Genomic DNA, 22,249 nt, shown 5'->3' on the forward strand with positions numbered 1-22,249 from the left:
CATTACAATAACAGCACAAAGAGTTCGACTTTGTGAGATGCTGAGTAATACGTGTTTCTGGGTTCCCCCTGCACCCCTTTACAAACCCTGGGGTTTTAGGGTACTGTTGAAGTCTTCTGAGTATTTAAGCAAATGCAGTCAAAAGAATACACCAGAATGGAGACACAATTCCCATTGGTTCTTTTAACCAAATTGAGGTAAAATGCCCTTTAAATAGGAGCTAATTCTCTGACAGATAATTAGCTTGTCTTCCTTGATAAGGTATGTGAATTGGATTGCATTTATTATAATTAATCTTGCATATTATGTAAAAATGCATTTGTCTGCCCTTATTAGGTGGATATCTTTATTCCTAGCTTGAGGGTGGCTGGCACCCCTCCCCCCACCCTAACTCCAGTGAGAATTGAAGGAATTGGATGCATGTCAGGGTGTTGGGCAGTTCTCCCTTACCAAAGTTGGGACCCACAGCTGAATGTGGGGCACCACCATTAAAAGAGACAGAGCTTTCATATTAATAGCTGCATCGTTTCAAAAAAAAAGAACCCTCGAGAATGTTTTAGGGCCTGAGAATCAGATGCTACAAAGCTGCCCGAATACCTGCCTGGAAATCAGTCCCCTAGTAGTGGGATTCTTCTGGGTTTACAGTGGGGAACTTTCTCCAGGGAGGGCAGGGTGGGGTGACTGGTTTGGTGCACTTAGCTGGTGGCTGTGCAGTGACTCTGGGAGGTGGCCCAGGGTGAGGAGGGGCTCCTCAGTGACTCAGGAGCCTAAACTCCTCCCTGTGGTTTTTTTCCACCCCCCCCCCACTTCCTCCTTTGGCTGCCCGGCGCTTTGGGGCATCTTTTCCCATTGAAAGCTGTTGCCCACAGTCACTTGATTTTGCCCGTTTGAAATGTGGGTCGGGGAGATGAGGGAGCACGGGAATAAAAGAGCACGCTATGGATAATCTATCCGAGGGCCTCTCTACTCCAAGTTGAAGTGGTTCTTTTCCTGAGAAGAGAGGGGCTATTTTGTGTTCTATGGCGCTGACTGACACGGTGTGGCTTATGGCATCTTGGGGTTCGGTCATTTGCCACTGCCTCTACCTGTGTGAGGGCATGTGCACATATGCATATTTCAGTCCACATTTGTAAACGCGGAAGGTATGGCCCTGAGCTCTAATGCATTTAGTGGAAATAACAGCAGCTCTGATCTCTATCTTCGCTTCCAATATGGTAGCCAGGAGTCACGTGTGGCTCCTGAGCCTTTGAAATGGGACTAGTCCAAATGGAGATGTGCTGCATAGATAAAATACATACTGGATTTCAAAGACTTTGTGTAAAAAAAGAATGTAAAATATTTCATTAATAATTGTTTTAACATTGGGGCGCCTGGTGGCTTAGTTGGTTAAGTGTCTGACTCTTGATTTTGGCTCAGGGTCATGATCTCAGGGTTGTGAGATCGAGGGTTGTGAGATCGAGCGCCATGTTGGGCTCCATGCTGGATGTGGAGCCTGCTTAAGATTCTCTCTCTCCTTCTCCCTCTGCCCCTCCCCTACCTCTCTCTCTCTCTGCCTCTCTCAAAAAACAAATGTCTTAGCATTGATTGCATGTTGAAATGATACTATTTGGGGCACGTTGAGGTAAGTAAAATATATTATTAATGTTAATTTTATCAGTTGCTTTTTATTTTTATAAATGCAGCTACTAGAAAAAAATTGTGTTACATAGTAGCTAGCAAATTTCTATTGAGTGGTGCTCATCTCTATATAATAATAACAGTATTATCATTATACGGATCTGCTTTTTAGATGAGGACACTGAAGCTGAGAGGGGTTCGATAAATTGCCCAAAATCACATAGCAGAAAGCCAAACTCAGAGCCATCTGACTCTGGAGCCCACACTCTTCCCCACTGCTGAACTGTATGATAGGGAATTTGTCTGGCCTTTGTCCTTGGTTCCTGGGTCATGAGCTCTAATCACACCTGAGCTTATGCTAATGAGATAGCTTATGCTAATAAGATAGCTTATGTTAATGAGATGGTTTACACTAATGAGATGTTTCAGAATAAGGGTGGGCCATCAGGAAGACAAACAACGTGATTAGAGGATGAGGGCTTTGTTAGTGGCCAGCCCTCTTCCTGGTAAGAAAGAAGGGCTGGAAATTGAGTTCAGTCATGTGATCAAGTGGTTCAGTCAATCAGGCCGATGTGATGAAACCCCAGCAAAAACTCTGAACACAAGAGCTCAGCTCAGCTTCCTGGTTCATGAACACGCTGATGTGCCGGGAGGGTGATGGGGTCCTCAGGGCATAGAAGCTGTGTGTTTAGGACCCTCCCAGACCTCGCTCTCTGTGTGTCCTCGTTTGGCTGGTTCTGATTTGTGTCCTTTATAATAAAACTGTAAGAGTAAATACGGCATCTTCCAGAATTTTATGAGTCATTGTAGCAAATTATCCAGCCCGAGGGGGTGAGGGAATTCCAGAATTTTAGCCAGTTGGTCAGAAGTGTGGATGGCTGGGGAACTCCTGAACTTGTGGCTGGTGTCTGAGGTGAGGACAGTTTTGTTGGGGACTGTGGCCTTCACCTGTGGGGTCTGTGCCGCCTCTGTGTTGTCAGGGTCAGGCTCGTCCTGCAGCCTCACAAGAAGACATACCTTTCATCTGGATACATATTTTAGGGGCAAGGTGATTGGGAAAGTGAAGGACTGTAGCTTCACTTGCTTGTTTCCCTAACCCCACATCATGGGTGACAATGGCCAGTTCCATTCTAGACGTGTAAAATGACTCAGCCTTTGAGTCATTAACCACTAGCCAATGCTTCTGACCACTAGGTTCAGCCTGGAGATGGGGAAGTTTCTGACACCACAGCTTGTACCCTGCAGCCTGCCACTCTCAGGGTCCCCTCTGTGTCCTCATTCTCTGGACAGCACCACATGCTGGTGGTAATGTACACATACGACATACCAGCACCTCCTTGATACCAGAGATTCTTAAATATTGATTTGGGGCGGAGTTCCTTATAAGAAACTGATACAGGGTGATGCTATGAGTAAGGAGTGTTTTTGTGGGGTATTTTTTAATAGTTTTCATTGTCTAGAACCATACTTTTTTTTTTTTAAGATTTTATGTATTTATTTGAGAGAAAGAGAGCGAGAGGGAGAAAGAGCATGAGCAGGGTAAGGGGCGGAGGGAGAAGCAGGCTCTCTGCTGAGCAGGGAGCGGGATGTGGCCCTCGATCCTGGGACTCCAGGATCATGACCTGAGCCGAATGCAGACGTTGAACTGACTGAGCCACCCAGGCGCCCCTCATACTTTTGTGGTTCCATTACATTTCATAAACACTGAGTTCAAATCAGTTGTTGTCTTTTATTTGGAGGCTTTCGTTTGGATTTTTAAACCACGATCTTGTGTGTTTTATTTCTTTATTTTTGTTTGGTTTCTCCTTCTGTGCTTAAAATAGACACTGTCTCTTGCCTGTGGTCCTACTAACCATTACCCTTCTGTTCCTACTCAGGCCTGGCCCTTGTCCTGCAAGGCCTCTTAGGTCACCAGCTTCTAGAAAGTGGAGTCCTGCAAGGGCATCTTGGGGCGGCCCTCGAAGGCACATTTCTAAGAAAAGACAAACTTAAACTCTGTAGTGATTGCAAGGGAAGATTCCTTTACCAGTGAAAGTTAGGAATAAAACAAAAAGAGTTCTACAGGTATAAAAGAGGTCTTTTTGAAGTGCCCAAGATGACTTGATTTCTATCTAACTTGGGCCAGTCCTGGGCACTCTTCATACTGCCCCTGTGCCCGGCTTGCTGTCCAGACCTGCTCACTTTCAAGGTCAGGGACAGTTAAACCTTGGGCAGCTCTCCCAGCCACTCTCAGTGAATGTGGAGTGTAAGTCAGTCCCAGTTTCTTTCTTTCTTTCTTTCTTTCTTTCTTTCTTCCTTCCTTCCTTCCTTCCTTCCTTCCTTCCTTCCTTCCTTCCTTCCTTTCTTTCTTTCTTTCTTAGACTTTATTTATTTATTTAAGAGAGAGAGCAAGCATGAGCGGGGGGGGGGGGGGGCAGAGGGGCAGAAGGAGAGGGAGAAGCAGATTCCCCGCTGAACAGGGAGCCCGACATGGGGCTTGATCCCAGGACCCTGAGATCATGACCTGAGCCAGAGGCAAACGCTTCACAGACTGAACCACCCAGGCGCCCCAGTCAGTCCCAGTTTCTAAGAGGGAAGTCGGATCATTAGAAACCATTAAAGAGGTACAGAAAGTTAGGCATTCTGTTCTCACTCCCGAGCCTCTCCCCTTCCAGAGGACCAGAGGTCCTGAGGCCTCTTGTCTGCCTTTCAAGAGCACCCATAATATTACTCCTGTGAGAGAGCAAGGGTTGTAAGAGCCCTTTTTTAGGGAAGAGGAAGTTCCTGTGTTTGAAGAAAAAGCTCTGATGATATGATCATGCTTTAAATAGACCTTAAGATTAAGTGACTTGCCCAAAGGGGCATGGTTAATGACGGGGGTAAGAGGAACCCAGAATTCCTGATTTTTAGATCCAGTGTTAACGTCCCTTCACCCGGAGGCAGAAGAAACGGCCCTGGGGCAGTGAAGACGCTCCTCCTGAATCGTCTGTCTGTTCGTCTGTCTGTTTGTGCTCAGCATGCCCAGCGGGGAGGGCCAGGGAGCTCAGAGAGGGCTGGACCAGAGCTTGTTGGGATTTGCACGCTCCGTCCTCAGCCCCCAGCCCATATTCAGTGCTTAGTGAATATGTGTGGAACCGAACTGGGGGCCCCTCCTGCTGTCCCCGATATCCCTCAGGCTGGGCGTGCCCTCCTGCGCATTTTTCCTCTCTCGTGGCTGCTTTCCATCCATCTCTCCTTCTCATCACTCGCATAGAATGTCCAAGGGGGAGGGCTGGGGAGGGGAGAAAGCTTTGGAAGCCACTAGGCTTACATGGTTTCTGGCTCCAGCCCTCCCAAGTCTTAGCTACTTGTCACATGCAAGGCCCGGGCCTCCCACAGGCTGCCGCTTCTCCGGGAGCCTTGTTGGCCCTCCTTCCCAGCCCGAGAGTGCCGGGATCTCTGTGTCCTCATGCTGACCTTACCTGTCGGGCCCTGTACCTGTCTGCCCTGAGTCACGGCTGGATGGTGACCTTTCAGGTTGCTCTTCAGTAGGTTTTTTTTTTTTTTTTTAATTAAAAAAATCAATTAAAAAAATTTTTTAACATTTTATTTATTTATTTGAGAGAGAGAGAGAGAGCGTACATGAGCAGGGGGAAAGGCAGAGGGAGAGGAAGAAGCAGGCTCCCCCACTGATCAGGGAGCCCGACTTGGGGCTCGATCCCAGGACCCTGGGACCATGACCTGAGCCAAAGGCAGACGCTTTGCAGACTGAGCCACCCAGGTGCCCCTCAATGTTCTTAAAAGATTTTTGCCAGTCCTTTTGTTAAGTTTCCTCTAATGTTCCTTCATCCCTCCTCCTTTGTCTCATTAGATTTATCTTCAGAGAATATATATACATATATATATATATATATAATTTTTTTAGTCTCTCGAATCCCTAACATCATGCTGAACCACACATAAAAGGTGCTTGCCAACTAACTGGCCTTTTCCCATCTCATTCCAAAGATCACATCGTCTAGAAATATTTCACGAGCACCTATACGAATCAGGTATTGCTCTGGGCGCGAGACAGTCAATACCTTTATAGTTTCTGATAATAAGTACGAGCATTAGGTCCTTCAGTTCTTGCAGTAACTCCGTTGTTGCCTGTCGGCACTGTTATTAGTCCCATTTTACAAATGAGGAAACTTGGGTACAGGAGGGTTAAGCGGCCTGGCCCAGCACCCACCGCTAGCAAGTCGCGAGCTAGGCCCAGCACAGTGAACCGAGAGGCTCCATTTCCTCAAAGACAAACAGCATGTGGGCACTCTTGGGAGGGGGTGGGGGGTGGGGCTCACCATTTTAATAATCACAATACACAAGTGAAGAAATAACAAGTAATTTCAGATTGTGATAAGTGCCCTGAAGACAACAAAACTTTGAGATTTGATGATATAAAACGAAAGAGCCACTGGAGAGGTTTGCTGAAAATTGGGCGTCGGGAAGACCCTCCTGGGGAGACCACACCTGATCCGAGGTCTGAACCACCCACGTGAGGAACGAGGGGAGGACGTTTCCAGGAAGAGAGAGCAGCAAGTGCTCGGGCCCTGACGTGGGAGGCAGACCACCCAGGCCTTGCCACCGTGAGACAGCCTCTGTCTTGTTCTTGCCACCGTCCACTCGGAGCTGGTTTATCGGAGCTGTGTGGAAGTTACCGGGTGCTAGCATTTGGAGCTCAGATTCTCCCAAACTCCTGATTTCATAGACGTGGAAGCAGAGGCCCCTGGGCTAGAACCCAGGATCCCTTAAGTGTGGAAAGAAGGGCCGTGTTTCCAGTGCTGGCCCGCTGGGACTTCTGTCACCCCGAGCGATGGTGGGGCATTGGCGTGGCATTCGAGGGGATATGGCCAGGCGGTGCGACAGTGCCAGATGTGGGGTGCATCTCAGGCCAGCTCTTCCCTGCATGTGTCCCAGGTTGAACTGACCACGACTTGGCTGGCCCTCCACTTAGCCTCAAGTCCACGTCCACGGGCTATCATCCCAGCCCCCCTCCTCAGGGGTGCACTGGTCTCTCTCGGGGATTTGCCCCTTACTTTCAGAAGGTGGTCCACGAGGTGCGGACCTGCTAGCTTTTGACCTGGTGTGACCTCATGTATCTCTCTGGGCTCTGAGGCCTCCCTGGCTTCCGGCCCACCCTCCGGAGCGCAGCCCTCACCCCGTGGCCTGACTGGGGGGGCCCGGGTGGGCTGGGTGGACTCCGTTGCAAGTGGAGCTCATGCCTGCTCTTTCTGGCAGTTGATCGTTAAATGCTCAGGCTTGCTTCGTTATTCTTGCCAAATATAGAATTCAGCTCGGTGACTTGAGGAACTTGTTGCTATGCTTTTCGTGAACTGAAAACACGGGTTCTGTAAAACAATTCAGATTTTGATGTTGACACTTGATCTTTTCCCCTACCACTTCCTGAATTCCCTAAGCTACAGCCTTTGACCTCCAGAGCGTATTAAAACACATCGTCCCACAAGCTGTTTGTTTGGACACGGGGCTTTCATTCAAAGCAAGCTAAGATGCACCCAGGATTGTTGGCCGGGTGCTGCCATCCACAGTGGTCGTGAAGCCACCCGGGCTTTGTGTGTGTCACTTTGCCTTGCTTCCTGCCTCTCCTCCCCTCCTCTTGCCGTGGATGTTTCTAGATGACCTTTTGTGAATGTAATTTCCAATGAGAATGTTTCACAGTAGAAATATGCTCTCCCTTGAGGCTTGCTCTCGATATTTCTAGAGATTTATTTAATTGGACCCTACTTAAATCCCATTGGAAAACATACTTTTGCTGTGAAGTTGTGATGTGTTTAATTTGGGGTCTAAGACAAATGTCGGTCCCCGGGGGAGCCGGAGCGCTAAGCAGCTGTGCTCCTCTCCGGCAGTGGGGCTGTTTAATGAATAGCTTCACTGGGCTTTCCTCTGTTTGTTTGTTTAGCAATGCTTCGTTATTTAAACTTCTGCACTGAAAAGCAAAGAATGTTTTCCCTCTCTTCAGAGAATTAAACAATAATGGAGAGTATCTGGTTGAGCTCCTGGGAAAAATATGGCTTTTGTGTTTTATAGCACTCTCCTCCTGTTAACATTCTTCCCTCTGCCGCCTTCCAGTATGATCTCATGGATTTTTTTCCCCTCCCTTAATCCGCCTTGATGGATTAACCGGTATTGAGCTTTTTAGCGAACAGAGAAGGTGGAGCCCTAATGTGGTAGAGAGTGGCCTCCCAAATACACAGAAATTGTCCAACAAAAATGTTCTTTTGCTCAGGGGGGTGCTGCAGGGAGGACATGGGGCAAAGCTGATCCACAGGGAGTGTATAACGAATGAGGTAGGTGTCTTTGGGAATGGAGTGGGCTTTTCTGCTTGCAGCTGGCACATGGAACTGAGGTTCTGGAAGGTTCCATGGACCTGCTTCTGAGGGCCATGTTGGTCCTATAGGCAGCATCCTCTTCCTGACCTTGGAATGTCGCTGGCTTGAGTTTAAGATATGGTACTGACTTCGTTTGGCTCTCAGGGGCCAGGTTCTCAGGTAATCCATAGGCTTGGGTGTGGTTCTTTGAAAGTAGGAATTATAATTTATATTTTAAACAAATAAGCTATATTGGTGTTGAAAAGTGGTACTGTATTAGTCTGTAAAATACCATAGACTGGGTCACTTAAACAACGGAAGTTTATTTTCTCCCAGTTCTGGAGGCTGGAAGCCTGAGGTCTGGGGGCCAGGATGGTCTGGTTCTGGTGAGAGTCCTCTTCCTGGTTTGCGGACGGTCACCTTCTCGCTGTGTCCTTGATGGTGAATAGATAGTTGCCAAGCTCTCGGTCTCTTCTTAAGGGCATTAATCTCATCATGAGATCTCCACCCCCATGACCTCATTGAAACCTAATGATCTCTCAAAGGCCTCCATCTCCAAATACCACCACATTTTGGAGTGTGTGGGAATGTCAGGCTTCAACCTGTGAATTTGGGGGCATGGGGTGGGGGACACAGGTCAGCCTGTAGCAGGTACAAAAGATGTATTTTGGGAAAGAAAGGGCATGATTTTTGCCCAGGTTTTGGAGTAGATGTAAGTCGTAAGTTAATTTCCCCCCCCTTCTCTCTTGATCCCCTTTTCCTTTCAAACACATAATAATCCCCTATTATGGACTTCTGAACATTCAAGAGCTTCCCGCTGAACTTAGAATAAAATCCTAACTGCTTAATGTCCCTAAGAGGCCGTCTGCAGAGTTTTTTGACCTCGGCTGGACACTTCCTCCCTTTGCTTGCTTATTAGGCTTCAACCATGGGGCTCCCTTGAGTCACCACAAGCCTAGCCAGTGTCCTGCCCTTGCCAACAGTGTGGTTCTCTCTGCCCTCTATCCCTTTCCCAAGCCAGCCAGTCCCTTCTCATCCCCAGGGAGGCCCTCCCTGAACCCCATCTAATTAGTTCCCTCTCGCAGCTCTCAGGAACTGGAGGGCACCTCATGGCCCTTATCATAATTAATCATTACCTTTTTCTTGTGTGTTTATATGTTTATCATCCATCTCCTCCCATTGGACCCTGACCTATGGGGACAGAGAGAGGTGGAGAGAGGAAGGGGCATCTTCAGCCCATTACTCAAATCCCAAAAAGTCTAGGAGGCCTTGCTCTTAGACAAAAGAGATTATATAGAAGGGAAACATAGGCTGATATCTCTGGTGTGTCTGTTAAGAAAACCCAGAGGCTTGAGCTGAGTGTTTGGGTGTGCCCTTCTCCCTGGGAGCTGGTTGGTCTGCGCTGAGACTTTGGGACGGTTGAGGCATGAAGGTTAGAGGAACCAGAAGGGAATACGAACTTACAGATTTCCGGGGACGTGGGGCTGGAACTCCCTCCGGTCCCCCTTCTTTTCCGTCCACACATCCAGCCTGTATTTTGAGAGGCACCCTTCTTTGTGGAATTCACTCCATTGAATCCCAAAGCCTGTCCTGAAAAGAAAACAATTACATGCTGTCTCTTTCATTGGCATTTTTGGTCGCGGGAGGGAAGCTCGTTCCAGAGGCGAAAATGAGATTCCACAGGGGGTCTTTGGATGGAGTGGGCGGCTGAAGGGGGCATCTGGACCCACCAGACAGCGGCGATGCCCAGTCCAGGCCGGGCGGAAGGGCGAGGGGGAGGCTTGTCCCAGCCTCTCAGGCAGGAGCGCTGACTCCCAGGAGTCAGTGAGGCTTACGCCTGGCTTCCAGGTGGTTCTTCTTGACCCTTTCTGGCAGAATGGGGAGAGTGGGTGTCAAGAGGGGGTTCTCAGCATTACCAGCCTCACTATGGGGGGCAGGGTGGAGAAGGGGCCTGACCTCTTTTCCCACCCCTACCCTGGACTCTTTAAAAATAGGTTTCAAAAATAATCTGCGGATTCCTTGGCAGGCCAACCATCACACACGTTCCAGGTAGTCTCCCCTCTCTCATTTCCTTCCCTTATTCTCCTGTAGGGTTTCTGAGAGAGGGACGGGAGGCAGGGAGAGGAAGGAAAGCAGAGGGAGCAAACAGGAGCTGGCCCTGGAGAAGGGGGGCCAAAGGGTGCTCTCTCTTCAAGTCCCAGTGACTCCTGCAAAACCCTGAGGGGTTCCCGGGGCTGTGGGAACTCTGAAATCTTGCAGTTCGAATCCCACTCGCAGAAAAGTCATCTGCTCATTAAAATAACACGAAGCTGTTTAATTGTTGTCTTTGTGGAAAATAACATGACTGTCATCAGCTGTTGCTTCTGGCAACGCTTTCTGTTCTAATGTAAATACGTGAGGTCCCAGATTTACATCCTTGTTAAGAATCCTCTCCCAGCGTCCGCCTGTGCTCCTCCAACACACACAATTAAACTTGGGGTATCCTAAACCCTGGTTACCCACGAAAGCCTTAAAGTTGGGGTGGTAGGAGGGGGGCATTAGAAGGGCACCTCCCTCCGTGGGAGAAAGTGCTTTTTTTGTGCAGTGAAGCTTCTGCCCAAGGCTGAGAGATAATCCCGGGCCCTGTTCTGACCCATCCCAGTGCAGTGAGGGCACTCGAATGCCCTGGGGAGGGAGCTTCGGAGCCGGGAGGTGTGTGGGGTCATGGGGACAGAGGGAGAATCTTTGCAATTTGGACAGAAACGTGCCAGGATCGGTGTTTCCTAGCAGGTGTGCGATCAGAGCTTCATTTTCAACTTTTTAAAAATCGTGGTTCCTCAGTCTCTGGAATGTCTGATTTGGTTTACTTTTTTGAGGTAACTATTTAGGCGGGATTTATAAAAAAATTCTTTTCATTGAGGACACTACAAAGATTTTTATGGATCCAAGAAGGAAGCAGTGTATTTTAAAACATAAGAAAGAAGGGCCCCCGAACAAGTGAATGATTGAAAATAGCTCTAGAAGTATGGAGAGACAAAAGTGAAGTGGAGAGCTCATTTCAAAGTGCACGAAGACTGGGAAGGAGCAAGAGTGGACTTTAGTTCTCTGTATACATTATGGTCAAGTATTAGCTTATTTCCAGAATGCTGGATTTTGTAATTTACTCAATTGTGGTGGGAGTGATGGCAGGTAATCTGAAGGATACACAAGTAAGTTACTCGAGTTACAGTGACTAGACAAGCAGTGTTTATTTGGGGTAAGCATCGGTGGTCTAAATTATGATATCTGCCCAGCAGGAAGTCCAATGAAAGGACTATATTATTAACTCAATTTGAGAAAATTCTGGTATAAACTTTTCAGGAATTTTCCTCAAAACATAACTAAATACCACTTGGTTAGACTAAGTAATATCAAGGATAAGAACAAGAGTGACCTTTAGTCTGTTACAGGGAGATAGTTTTGTGAGGGGCATTTTTTTTTTAAAGATTTTATTTTATTTTATTTTATTTTTTTTTAGAGAGAGAGAGAGTGGCGCGAGCTAGCCAGCACAAGAAGGGGGAGGGGAAGAGGGAGAAGCAGATTCCCCACTGAGGGGGGAGCCCCATGTGGGGCTGGAACCTGGGACTCTGGGTTGAAAGGAGACCTGAGCTGAAAGGAGACACTTCACCGACTGAGCCACCCAGCACCCCTATGAGAAGCATTCCTGAAATAATTTCTACCTGTAATTTGTCACTAGGTGAAGTCGACACCAGAGAGATCTTTTACGTTATCTTTTAATGTTCGTAAATTATTTCCGAAATGGGATTGATCATCTGTCTCAATATCTCTTCCCTACAGTTGTTGGTATCAAATGTATCAACAAACCACCTGTCCTCCTGTGACATTTGGCAAAGCCCTGTGTACGGAGGGATTTAAATCAGACTATTCCTGCTCTCCAAGAACTGAAGTTCTATTAAAGCTATTAATTTAGATAGACATAGGAAGAAAAATACAAAAAAATGAGTGCGTATTAAAGGCTCAGCTTTAGTTGTAACGCGATGCTGCATGTGTACGTATTAGAGGTGCTTAAACTAAGATTTTACGCGGTAACCCAGAGCAAAATGTTGAACATCTCACCTAATTGGGGAATTATAGGTATAGAAAATTTATATATACACACACACACAATTTTTCTATATCTCTATTTCTGAAATGTCTAGAAATGTGTGTCTGTGTGTGTGTGCATGTGTGCATATAGGTGTGTGTGTGTGTATATGTATACATGTATCTCCAGAAAATTTGCCAGGAATGCATTTATGTGTATTTGATCGCCTTATATATCCTCCCTCTACTGTAATCTTAGAACACGAATAACTAAATGTAAGGAAGTTTCCAGGGGAGACCGCCAACCACCAGACCTAGCCCCCATTCTGCGTGCTGTTTCCTCTTGCATTAGCGGAGTCTAAGCTGGGACCCAATAGCACCGAATATGACCTTTACGCAAGAGCAGAGCTGCAGGCGGTGTGCCCTGTGGCCTGTGCTTTGGCACCCTTTCCCTTGCTCGGGGATTGGTGCTGGCAGACGTTCTTTTCTTCACGTCTCTGAACCAACTGTACCTTCCTTCAAGCTCCCACCTGTAGCTCAGCCCCCAGCTCTGACTGCTCCAGAGCACAGTCATCCTCCTGCACCTGACCACCCGGAGTGCTCCTTATCTTTGTGGCCCCACGGACAGTTCTTATCCAAATAGCTATAGGGTTTGAATACCTGCTTAAAGATACCAGGATGGATATTTTACTAGTAGTTTCACTGAGTCATCACAAGAGACCTGAGTAGTAGTATTCCCATCTTATACTTAAGGAAAACTAGTCCAGAAACACCCAATAACTTTCACAAAGCCATACGGCTGGCAGGTGGCTGAGCCACTATTCAGAATCAAGGCAAAGTTTTCCCCCTGGTGCCTTATATATCATAGATTGCCTTATAGAGTTGGCTTTTAAAATATATCTGTGGATAACTTGTATTTCCTATCAAAGAGACCAGAGAATTAAAAAAAAAAACAAAAACAATAATGATAACAACAAAAAAAAACCCCAAGAGGCAACATAGATTTATCTTCCTGGAACACTTAACAATATTTGCTCAAATCATCAGTATGTACTGGTTGGATTCACGATCCTGACGTCATCAAGGTTAAACTTAATGATACTTCTTTGTTTATGTCTTTTCACATGTTGGACATTTCACATGTAAGCAATGAAATGACATGATTGTAGGGATCACAGGGAGACTCATCGCTGACTCATGGTCCCACTGACCGAATTGCTGGACCCAGCCTCCCAAGTCTGTCTCTTCCTTGGGTAACAAAAGTGTTTCTTAATCCCATTGTTTCTTCCTATACCTCCTGGCACAGCGCTCTCACTTGACTCATCCTCTCTTTTTAATACAGCCGCCCCACACGTTGCGGGGGACAGGATCATAAGACAGTTTAGGGGACACCACCTGGCATTGAACTTGAAATCAGTCCTACTATAAAACATAGTCTATGGACTATAAAGACAATTCCATGTAAAGCAAGCAGGAACTGGATTTAGCTTCTATCCCAAATATTTCTCCTGTGAAGGTCAGTGATTTTCTGCCTTGAAAAGTATGACATCACCATGACCCCATCTGTGAGAGTTTCAGTGCAGGAAGCCTGGCACCCCCCCCCCCCAAGTTTATCCAGGCTTTGTTTCTTCCACAAGGATCCCTGTGTATATAGAATCTCGAAAGTCGGCTTTGATGCATTGCAGTTTCCACGGAGGACCCACAAAATAGGATCCTTTAGGGTCCGTTTTACACCAATATCTCTCTCCTTGGTAGTAGTAATATCTAACTCATGTAGCATTTTGTCCAGGGTAAGAGGGCTAGGAGATGGATACCAGGGTTAACTGCATATTGTGGATGTGGAAACAGAGGGGCAGGGGTATGAAATAACTTGCCCAAGGTAACACAGCTTGCTAGTGATGGCAGCCAGGATTTTAAAACCAAGCAGTCTGTGATTCCAGAGTCTGTGTTCTTAACCACTATCATCAAAGTAGCGTTTTACTCTAAAAGACTATTCACCCAGGCTCAGTTGGTTGAGTGTCTAGCTCTTGATTTCAGCTTAGGTCATGATCTCAGGGTTGTGAGATGGAGCTCTGTATCGGGCTCCGGGCTCAGCATGGAGTCTGCTGGAGATTCTCTCTCTCTGTGTCGCTCCCCCTGCTTGCTCTCTCTCTCTCTCTCTAAAATAAATAAATAAATCTTTTTAAAAATTTTTGAAAAATAAAAGACTAGTCACCCACTAAGGGAAAGTAGACAACAGAAAAGGGTAATCAGTATGCTCGCAGCAAGCTGCATTTTCAGAGTTGCATTTTCACCCCCCTCCACCTCCCTTTGGGGGTTCATTCCATTTGTTGACCTTCAGTGAGCATTTCCCTGACATTTCTGGAGAGCGCTCACTTTCCAGCTTTGCATGAAGCCAAAAAGCATATATGTGAAGGTGCTGTCCATCTTCAGAATATGGAAATTTCTTTCTTATAGACTCTGCCTTTGGATGTGGTTCTTTCCTTTCCCACCCAGAGCACTGCTTCTGAATCACATTACAGAAGGCTCTGCTGTTCCTAGGACTGCAAAATCGCCAAAACGGCAGCAGGAGCTGAAACCCATCTACAAAGAGCTTTCCCACTAAAACTAGACTCCATTGCTTCAGTGGGCCTGTCCCTTGCTGTTGGAAGAAACCGGGACTTGTATTTCTACATGTTTTTCTTTAGGGGTGGAATCTTCTTTGTTATTCCCGTTCAGAATCAAAGTGCTGACCATGCGCGTTTTGGCAGAGAACTTAGTTTTGAGATAACGTTGGAAATGTTTGCCCCCAGCAATGTTGCTCATGCCTTGAAAATATTTGCACTGTGACTGCAAGCAATCGTGTAGGGAAGAAGGTGGCCGAGGCCCGGTGGGGATGAGGGGGTGGGGGAAGGGATGGGCCGAGAGCAGCTTTATTTAAAACATACTCCTCCTCTGGAAAAAACAAACAAAACACCCCCCCCAAAAAAAAAAAAAAAACAAGAAAAACCCAATCAAACAAAAAAAACTCCGAACAAACCCCAAAAAAACAACCACACAGGAATTCAAAAAATATGCCGTTTTTATTGGGAAAGTGAGGGCAAACAAATGAGATCAGATCTATTTGTTTAGGAAGGATAGGGATCTGTGGCTTTCTTTATGATGAAAGTATATTATTTAAATGTTAAAACGGCTCAGGTACATTGGTCCCTAGCTCTTTTTAAATAAAATATTAAAAGTAAAAACTCTGGAATATTAGCTTACTGATCACTTAGAGTCTTTATATTAAGCAAAAGAAAATGGGTTTTTTTAGATCTTTAAAATAGCAGTTTCCCGAAGTAATGAAAACAAAAAAAAGTGCTTGCCATGGATAGATGTTGTTTCAAAATAACTTTATGTTTACTAACTAGTCTAATCCTCAAAACGGGAGTGTGAGGTATGATTATTATCCCTGTTTTATATCTGGGGAAACTGAGGAACCAGGAGGTAAGAAATTTGCTCAGGGTCTGGTAGCTGGTGTCGCCAGGGCTGGGACTCAGACCCAAGCTGTCCGGCCTGAGAACCACCGTACAGCCTTTAGGGTTCTCACGGACTGCAGTGTGGACGGATCAAAGGGAGACGAGGACAAGGACAGTGATGATAGCAGGGTAAGAAGACATTATTTATCAAATGCCTGGTTATATATCAGCATGTTTACATAGGCTGCCCGTACCACGACTCAGGGGGTGGGTGACGTTATGCCCACTTTACAGATCAGTAAATCGGAGCTTAGTGAGAGATGGTGATTTGCAGCAGGACTCACAGCTCTTATGGGGCAGAATCCACATTGCAGCCTGGGTCTGCCTGCCTCTAACATGTGCTCTTAATCACCAGCTACTTTGTCTCTACCTCACTTGTTAGTTATCCTGTTAGAATGTTCTTATGTACTAATAAGGAACAGGACATAATCAAAGCTCCTCATTAAGTGATCAGGCAGTTCAGCCTCTAGTGGGATAGGGTGGGAGGAAGGAGGTCGGAAGAGAAAACCGTATTAGCCTTAGTCTTCCCTCCCCTCCTTCCCCGGCTTCCAATGCCAGTCCCCTAAGAGAAGGAAACCACCCTCCCTGCACACATCGCTCTAAAAAGCCATCATTGTGAGAGTCGACTGTTGATTTTGCTTGAAGCACCATCCCGGGAGAGGTGTGTGACTGTGTGTATGGATATGCACGACCCTTCGTGAGTACTGATGCCTGTGCTGGTCAGCAGACCGACAAGTGAACCAGAGACTGTCCCTCCATGCCCCTCAAGGAGAATTTCCTTGTCCAACTCATGTATTTGAGTCATAACATTTCCTTTTCTATCTTCTCCATCTCCAAATATTCTATGAGCAGAGTTCCCACGTGGCTTAAACATACAGTATACATGTCGTTTTGTACATGAGCACCCCCTGGGATTCGGAGCATTCTGTGTCAGTCTGTCTCAAATTCCCTCCGCCCCTCCCCCATGGGTTTTTTTCCCCCATTAGGCAAATGGAAGGCCCATGCCACCTGTTAGCATTACATCATTGGCTCCCCAGAACACAGTTGCACCAAAGGCCTTAAACAAAGTAGTTCTTCTTGTATTGTTTGTACTCAAAGAGCTGATATCATGCCAACTGATGTCATTGTATGTCTTTGTGTAACTGCTATGGCAACTGGGCAGGTGGGGAGCCTCCAGCTGATGTCATGGGGAAAGGAGGTGTAGAGACAGAATTTTAAAAAGCTGTATGCTGCTTTTTTCTGTGTGTGGGTTTTTTTTGGGCATGCATTTTTTTAAAACTAGCTGCTTTTAAGACAAATTACAGCTTGAGTACCCTAAATAAGAACAGACAAAAGTCCCCCCCCCAACCCCTTTGAGACTTCTTTTGAATTTATTTTGTTGTTCTTTCCTCACATCTTATATGAAAAAGTGTAACCACTGCCTTTTTCTTAAGAAAAAAAAAAAGTGAATTAGGTTCCCATCACAGAATCAGTGTGAATTGTTTACTTGGATTTTATGGAGGCAAAGCTGAGCAGATTTTAAAATAACTCTTTAAAGTCTCTTTCGTGGAGTTTGTAATGGTGATGGTGGGTAATTTCAATTTTTTTTTTAGAAAGTAGTCACAACTGAAGTCTTTCTGATTTTCCATTTCTTCTGTCTACTTTAAAAATAATCTCTTAGGGCCCAGACAAACTTTTAAATCATGATTTCATAGCAGAGTAAACTAGTAACATGTAAAGGGAGAGTTTAATTCTAGAAATCCATTGAAATGAATGTATAGCTCCTGTTTTTCTTTTCAAAAAGCAAAGATAGGTTTTGACACGTACTGATGAATGAAGTGAGTGCCCATAATATTGCCCTCTTTGAATGAGCTGTATGTCACCGCTGGACCTCGTAATGGAAATATGACTTGCCTGGTTGTCGCGCCTCGCTGGCTGGGTTCTGGGTGAGCACAGCCCTGGGTCCCGGTGTAGGTGATAGTCCGGAGCTTCCTGCTGAGGATGCCAACGATGAGACTTGAAATGGGGAAGGGCAGACGTTACATTCAGAAGCTACTGGACAGATAGACTTCCTGTCTTTATTTCAACACAGCCGTATCCTGTCCACACTTTGTGTTTCCGGCCTTATCTCCTAAAACTATCAGGACAGATGTAAGGCATATATCAGAGGGCATAAGTGCTGTGTTCTGGAGGCTTTCGGCTTATAGGAGATCTCTACCTTCGCCCTCCTTTCAAAAGGAAGGCCAGGGTATGTCGTTGTTTGATGAGAATTAGAGCCCACTTGGTGGGAATAGTATCAACTCAGATTTCCTGGCCCTTCTTTGTACATGGTGTCATTTGACCCTCTCGAAATCCTTTGGGCTTATGCATGTGTGTGATATATGTAACAAATATTGAAGGAGAAACTTAAACAATAAACTCTGATCCATAAATTTCCTACCTTAAACAAGTGTTCTTTTTTGCATGGTCCTTAAGCTTTTGATCACATGTATGGTGAATGTTTTCGAATTGGCTTTGTTTCATTTCACATTAAATAGAAACATTTCTTTTGTTTTCATATTCTTTTCGCAACTTTTAATGGCTACATAATATTCCATTGGATGAATGTAATAACTTTTCCTTTTTTTTAAATTTGTGTTTGTCCTTGGCCTTTTCTGTAAAACAGATAATGCTGTAGTAAACCTCTTTATACATCTAGCTGGATACTTTGGTTAGATCACTCTCTTAAGCTGTATTTCCCCAAAGCGATGCCGTACTTGGCGATGGGGAGGTTTGCACACTTTGTCTGTATTCATTCAGTCCAGACTCCCAGTCACACTAAAAGGTAGATGCTATTACCCTCATTGTACAGATGGGGAACCAAAGGACAGAGAGAGAGATTGACTTGCCTAAGTCACAGAACCAAGAAGTTGTGTTTCTGGGTCTATAGCCAAGGTAATCTGGGTCTTCCAAGGTCCCTCTCCAAAGCTGTTCTGCTGTACTGGGAGCAAACTTGTCTTTCTGGGTGAGGTCAGCTTACGGACGAGTGCAAGACGCATGCCTACAGTGCCCAAGGAGGTTGGCCATGCTTTCCTTGGCTCCCAAAGTACAAGGTTCTATGTAGGCCGCTGAGCATATGGCTCTTCAAAGCAGATCAATCTGCTGCTGATAAAATTGCCTGGTGCTGCAAATGAACTCTCTCCGGGGAGCATGCCACTTGGTTTGCCCAAGTGCCGCATGCGGTGAGATCCTCGGAAGCTTGTCCTGGATCTCCAAATGGCCTTGCATTCTGGTTCTGATCTTATTTTTAAAAATGTGCATCTGCAACAATGCACACTTATGTCTCCGGGGACAGTGGCGTCTTCTGCCAGCTCTGAAGTTCTAGGGATGGTCATTGTCACTTTCTGTGTGTTTGCTCCAGGTGGACTTAGCAGTTTTAAGCAGAACCATGAAAACCTCTGTGACAACTCCCTCCAGCTCCAAGAGTGCCGGGAGGTGGGGGGCGGCGCGTCTGCAGCCTCGAGCATGCTACCTCAGTCCGTCCCCACCACCCCTGACATCGAGAATGCAGAGCTGACGCCCATCTTGCCCTTCCTGTTCCTCGGCAACGAGCAGGACGCTCAGGACCTGGACACGATGCAGCGGCTGAACATCGGCTACGTCATCAACGTCACCACTCACCTGCCCCTCTACCACTACGAGAAAGGCCTGTTCAACTACAAGAGGCTGCCAGCGACCGACAGCAACAAGCAGAACCTACGGCAGTACTTTGAAGAGGCTTTTGAATTCATCGGTAACTATCTCCCACGGGGACTTCTCGTCTTCCTCCTTCCTTGCCCCTCTGGCTTTTGCTTTGCTATCAACTCCAAGGTTTATGCCCGAGTTGCAAAAAAGCTGCTCTCAGGTGTTTTTGGGCTCTGCCACCTGGTGCGGCCAAGGTGTTCTCCTAAGTCACGGCCCGCTGAATGAATGCATGGGAGCCAGTGGGATGGGTGTAAAGAAACAGGGATTCAGTTTGGTGGGGGAATCCACGTCCCTCTAGTTCGCAATGCAAAGGTGGTCAGGATGGACGTAGGTATGTTCTGTCTCAGATCGACAAAGGAAGTAATGGAGAGGGAGGCATGGGAGGCCAGAGCTGGTGCTGTGGCTATCTGGTCTACCATGTTTGTCGGCACCTTGCAAGAGGTAAGATACAGGGAAGACAACACCACCTCCAAACTCACCCACGCCTCCCTTACCTTGGGTTAAATTAATCTGCACTTGGTATAGCTTCTTCACACGAGGTTGAGGCAAAGGTGGCATTTGCTGAAAGACTGCTTCTGAAGAATGTTTTTCAGTAAAACGGTGCTGTCGTGAACATCTGTACACGTCCTGTCAGTGCAGAGGAGACAGGAGTGGAGGGCTGAGTTGTTTTTCCCTTCTACTTGCTTTGTCTCAGTTCTTAAACACTGGGTATCAGAAGGGTGTAAATGTGAGCGTTAGTGAGATGGTACTAGATTTCATGGGACTCGCCCCAAACTCGCTAAAGTAGGAAAGATCAGGTTGTGTGGCCTGAGTAGTTCCCAGGGAGGGGAATTCTAACAACAGCGGACTTTAATCTCCAGAAGGAAGTAACCGCCAGCCCAACTCTATTCTTAACTTTAACTTTTGCTGCTTGTATAGCCTCGAACTGTTTTAAGACTCAAATTATCATTTGGGCGGAACACTGGGCACCTAGCAGACACTCAACAACTTTTTTTCAAGTGACTCTAACCTTCATTACCACAAAAAGGTGATCCAGTACTTTTCCTAAATATTATAGCAGGTTCTTACTGGCCTCTGTCCCAGGAAGAAATCACTCATGTTTGGTGCTCCTTTATCAGAAAAAAAAAAAAAAAAAAAAAGCCTTGGGTCTGGTAGATTTGCTGTAGAGTTGGCAATTCTGGTCACGTCACCCAGCCGTTTTCCTTGCTAATTGTGCCTTCAGTGCAGGACCATGGACTGTTCAGTCTGGAAGCAAAGTCTGGGCGGTCACTGAACTCAGAAAAATAAAGTGACTTCTCCAAGATCGTAGGAATTTTAGTGTCAGAGAAGGAGCAGAACACAAGGCTCTTGACTTCGAGGCAGAGGCCTTTCTACAATATGCTGGGGCAGTGTTCCCAGTGCTCTGTCAGTTCCCGAATGCCAGCATCTGTGAATGCAAACACACCTTCGATTTTTTATTAATAATATTTGAATCAAACCTTGAGTCCCGAGGAAGAAATACTTGTCACCAAGTAGAAGAGGAACTTTCTGGTTGATATATGATGTTATGACTGCAATTTTATCTGACTTAATTCCAGCTGGGGGAAGTTAAGAGATTGTTTTCCATTTAAAGAGTAGCAGCAGACATGCTTGTCCCAACAGGATTTCAAGCAAGACACCTGCATTCCTTATAGGTTATTCAGGCTTATCTGATTTTTTTAGAAGGAAAACAAAACAAGTAACAAATAGCATTTAACCTGAAGAATAATTCGGCATCACAGCCCGCATAGGCACGATGTTATTCTTGTTGTTATATCATTAAACTGAAATCGTATGGTCTAGCTTTAGGGGAAACAGCAGGTTTTGTAACCATAATGACGTTCACTGAGAGTCTGCTGTAAACTAAGCAGAGTGTATGTTTAGGATTTAACTGTGCCAATTTATTTATTTCTGCGTTGGATATTATTCCCATAATCCCTGAGCCTTGTTAGTGAGTATTACTCCCATTATGTAGACGGGGGGTTGGAGCTCTGGGGAGCTAGGTGACTCCCACTTGCTCATCTAATGTGTAGTGGAACGAGTGGGCAAACTTAGCACTCTGCAGCTCATCTTCTATCACCAGGCCTCCCTGTCTTGGTATGGAGGTCCGTAAATTGTCTGTGCTGAAGAGAAGAAATTGCAAAAGGGAAATACTTTCCTCAGATACTTTCATCTATGAGAAGTAAGCTTACTTCATAGATTTTTAAGATGGAATTTTGCATGATGTTTTCTTTTCTTGGTCCACGGCTGGGTAGCCGATAGAACTAGTTTAAGTTAGGGGCGCCTGGCTGGCTCAGTTGGAAGAGCACGCAGCTCTTGATCTCTGGGTTGTGAATTTGAGCCCCACATTGGGTGTAGAGATTACTTAAAAACTTAAAAAAAAAAAGAAACTGAAAAAAAAAGTGGTTTAAGTTAGATCACTCCTCCTTACTCCCCTCCCATACTCTTCATCTACTCGATATTCCTTCAGGGATGCTTTCTTTTTTTTTTTTTAATTTATTTATTCGACAGAGATAGAGACAGCCAGCAAGAGAGGGAACACAAGCAGGGGGAGTGGGAGAGGAAGAAGCAGGCTCCTAGCAGGGGAGCCTGATGCGGGGCTCGATCCCAGAACGCCGGTATCACGCCCTGAGCCGAAGGCAGACGCCTAACCACTGTGCCACCCAGGCGCCCCTAGGGATGCTTTCTTTGGGGCTCCTTTTAGTCTAGACATGTCAGGAAGATTCCATTTAGGCAGTGCCTACAAGCTACTCCTCTGAACTTCTAATATATGTGAAAACTTATTAAGTATTGCTTCTTTCAATTGCTCTGATTTCTGGGCCATCACTGGAATTCTTCCATCTTTGTCGTCACCGCCATGTTGGAACAGCATACATGGATGCAGGGGGGGTTGGACACTTCAGATGTAGGTGACGTCTTGTGCCTGTGTACTGCCAACTTTGTAATTACATTTGCAAAAATAGGCTTTTCTGGTAAGAAGCTGAACATAGCACCTTTCTAGTTGGGTTTTGTTTCTCTAACCTCAGAGTT

General features: G+C 46.0%; 1 protein-coding gene across 2 annotated transcripts in view; it reads left to right on the forward strand.

Moving 5' to 3' along the window:
• The window catches only part of DUSP10 (dual specificity phosphatase 10), a 39,354-nt gene that overhangs the window by 14,938 nt on the left and 2,167 nt on the right, over window positions 1-22,249 (forward strand). For both annotated transcript variants that reach the window (XM_045809648.2, XM_045809649.2), the window contains exon 3: window positions 18,879-19,250. In XM_045809648.2, coding sequence (XP_045665604.1) covers window positions 18,879-19,250 — 372 coding nt within the window. The remainder of the gene's footprint in view (window positions 1-18,878; window positions 19,251-22,249) is intronic.

Source organism: Ursus americanus, chromosome 2 (genome assembly GCF_024610735.1).
Source record: "Ursus americanus isolate L20-20 chromosome 2, mUrsAme1.1.p, whole genome shotgun sequence".
Lineage (NCBI taxonomy): Eukaryota > Metazoa > Chordata > Mammalia > Carnivora > Ursidae > Ursus > Ursus americanus.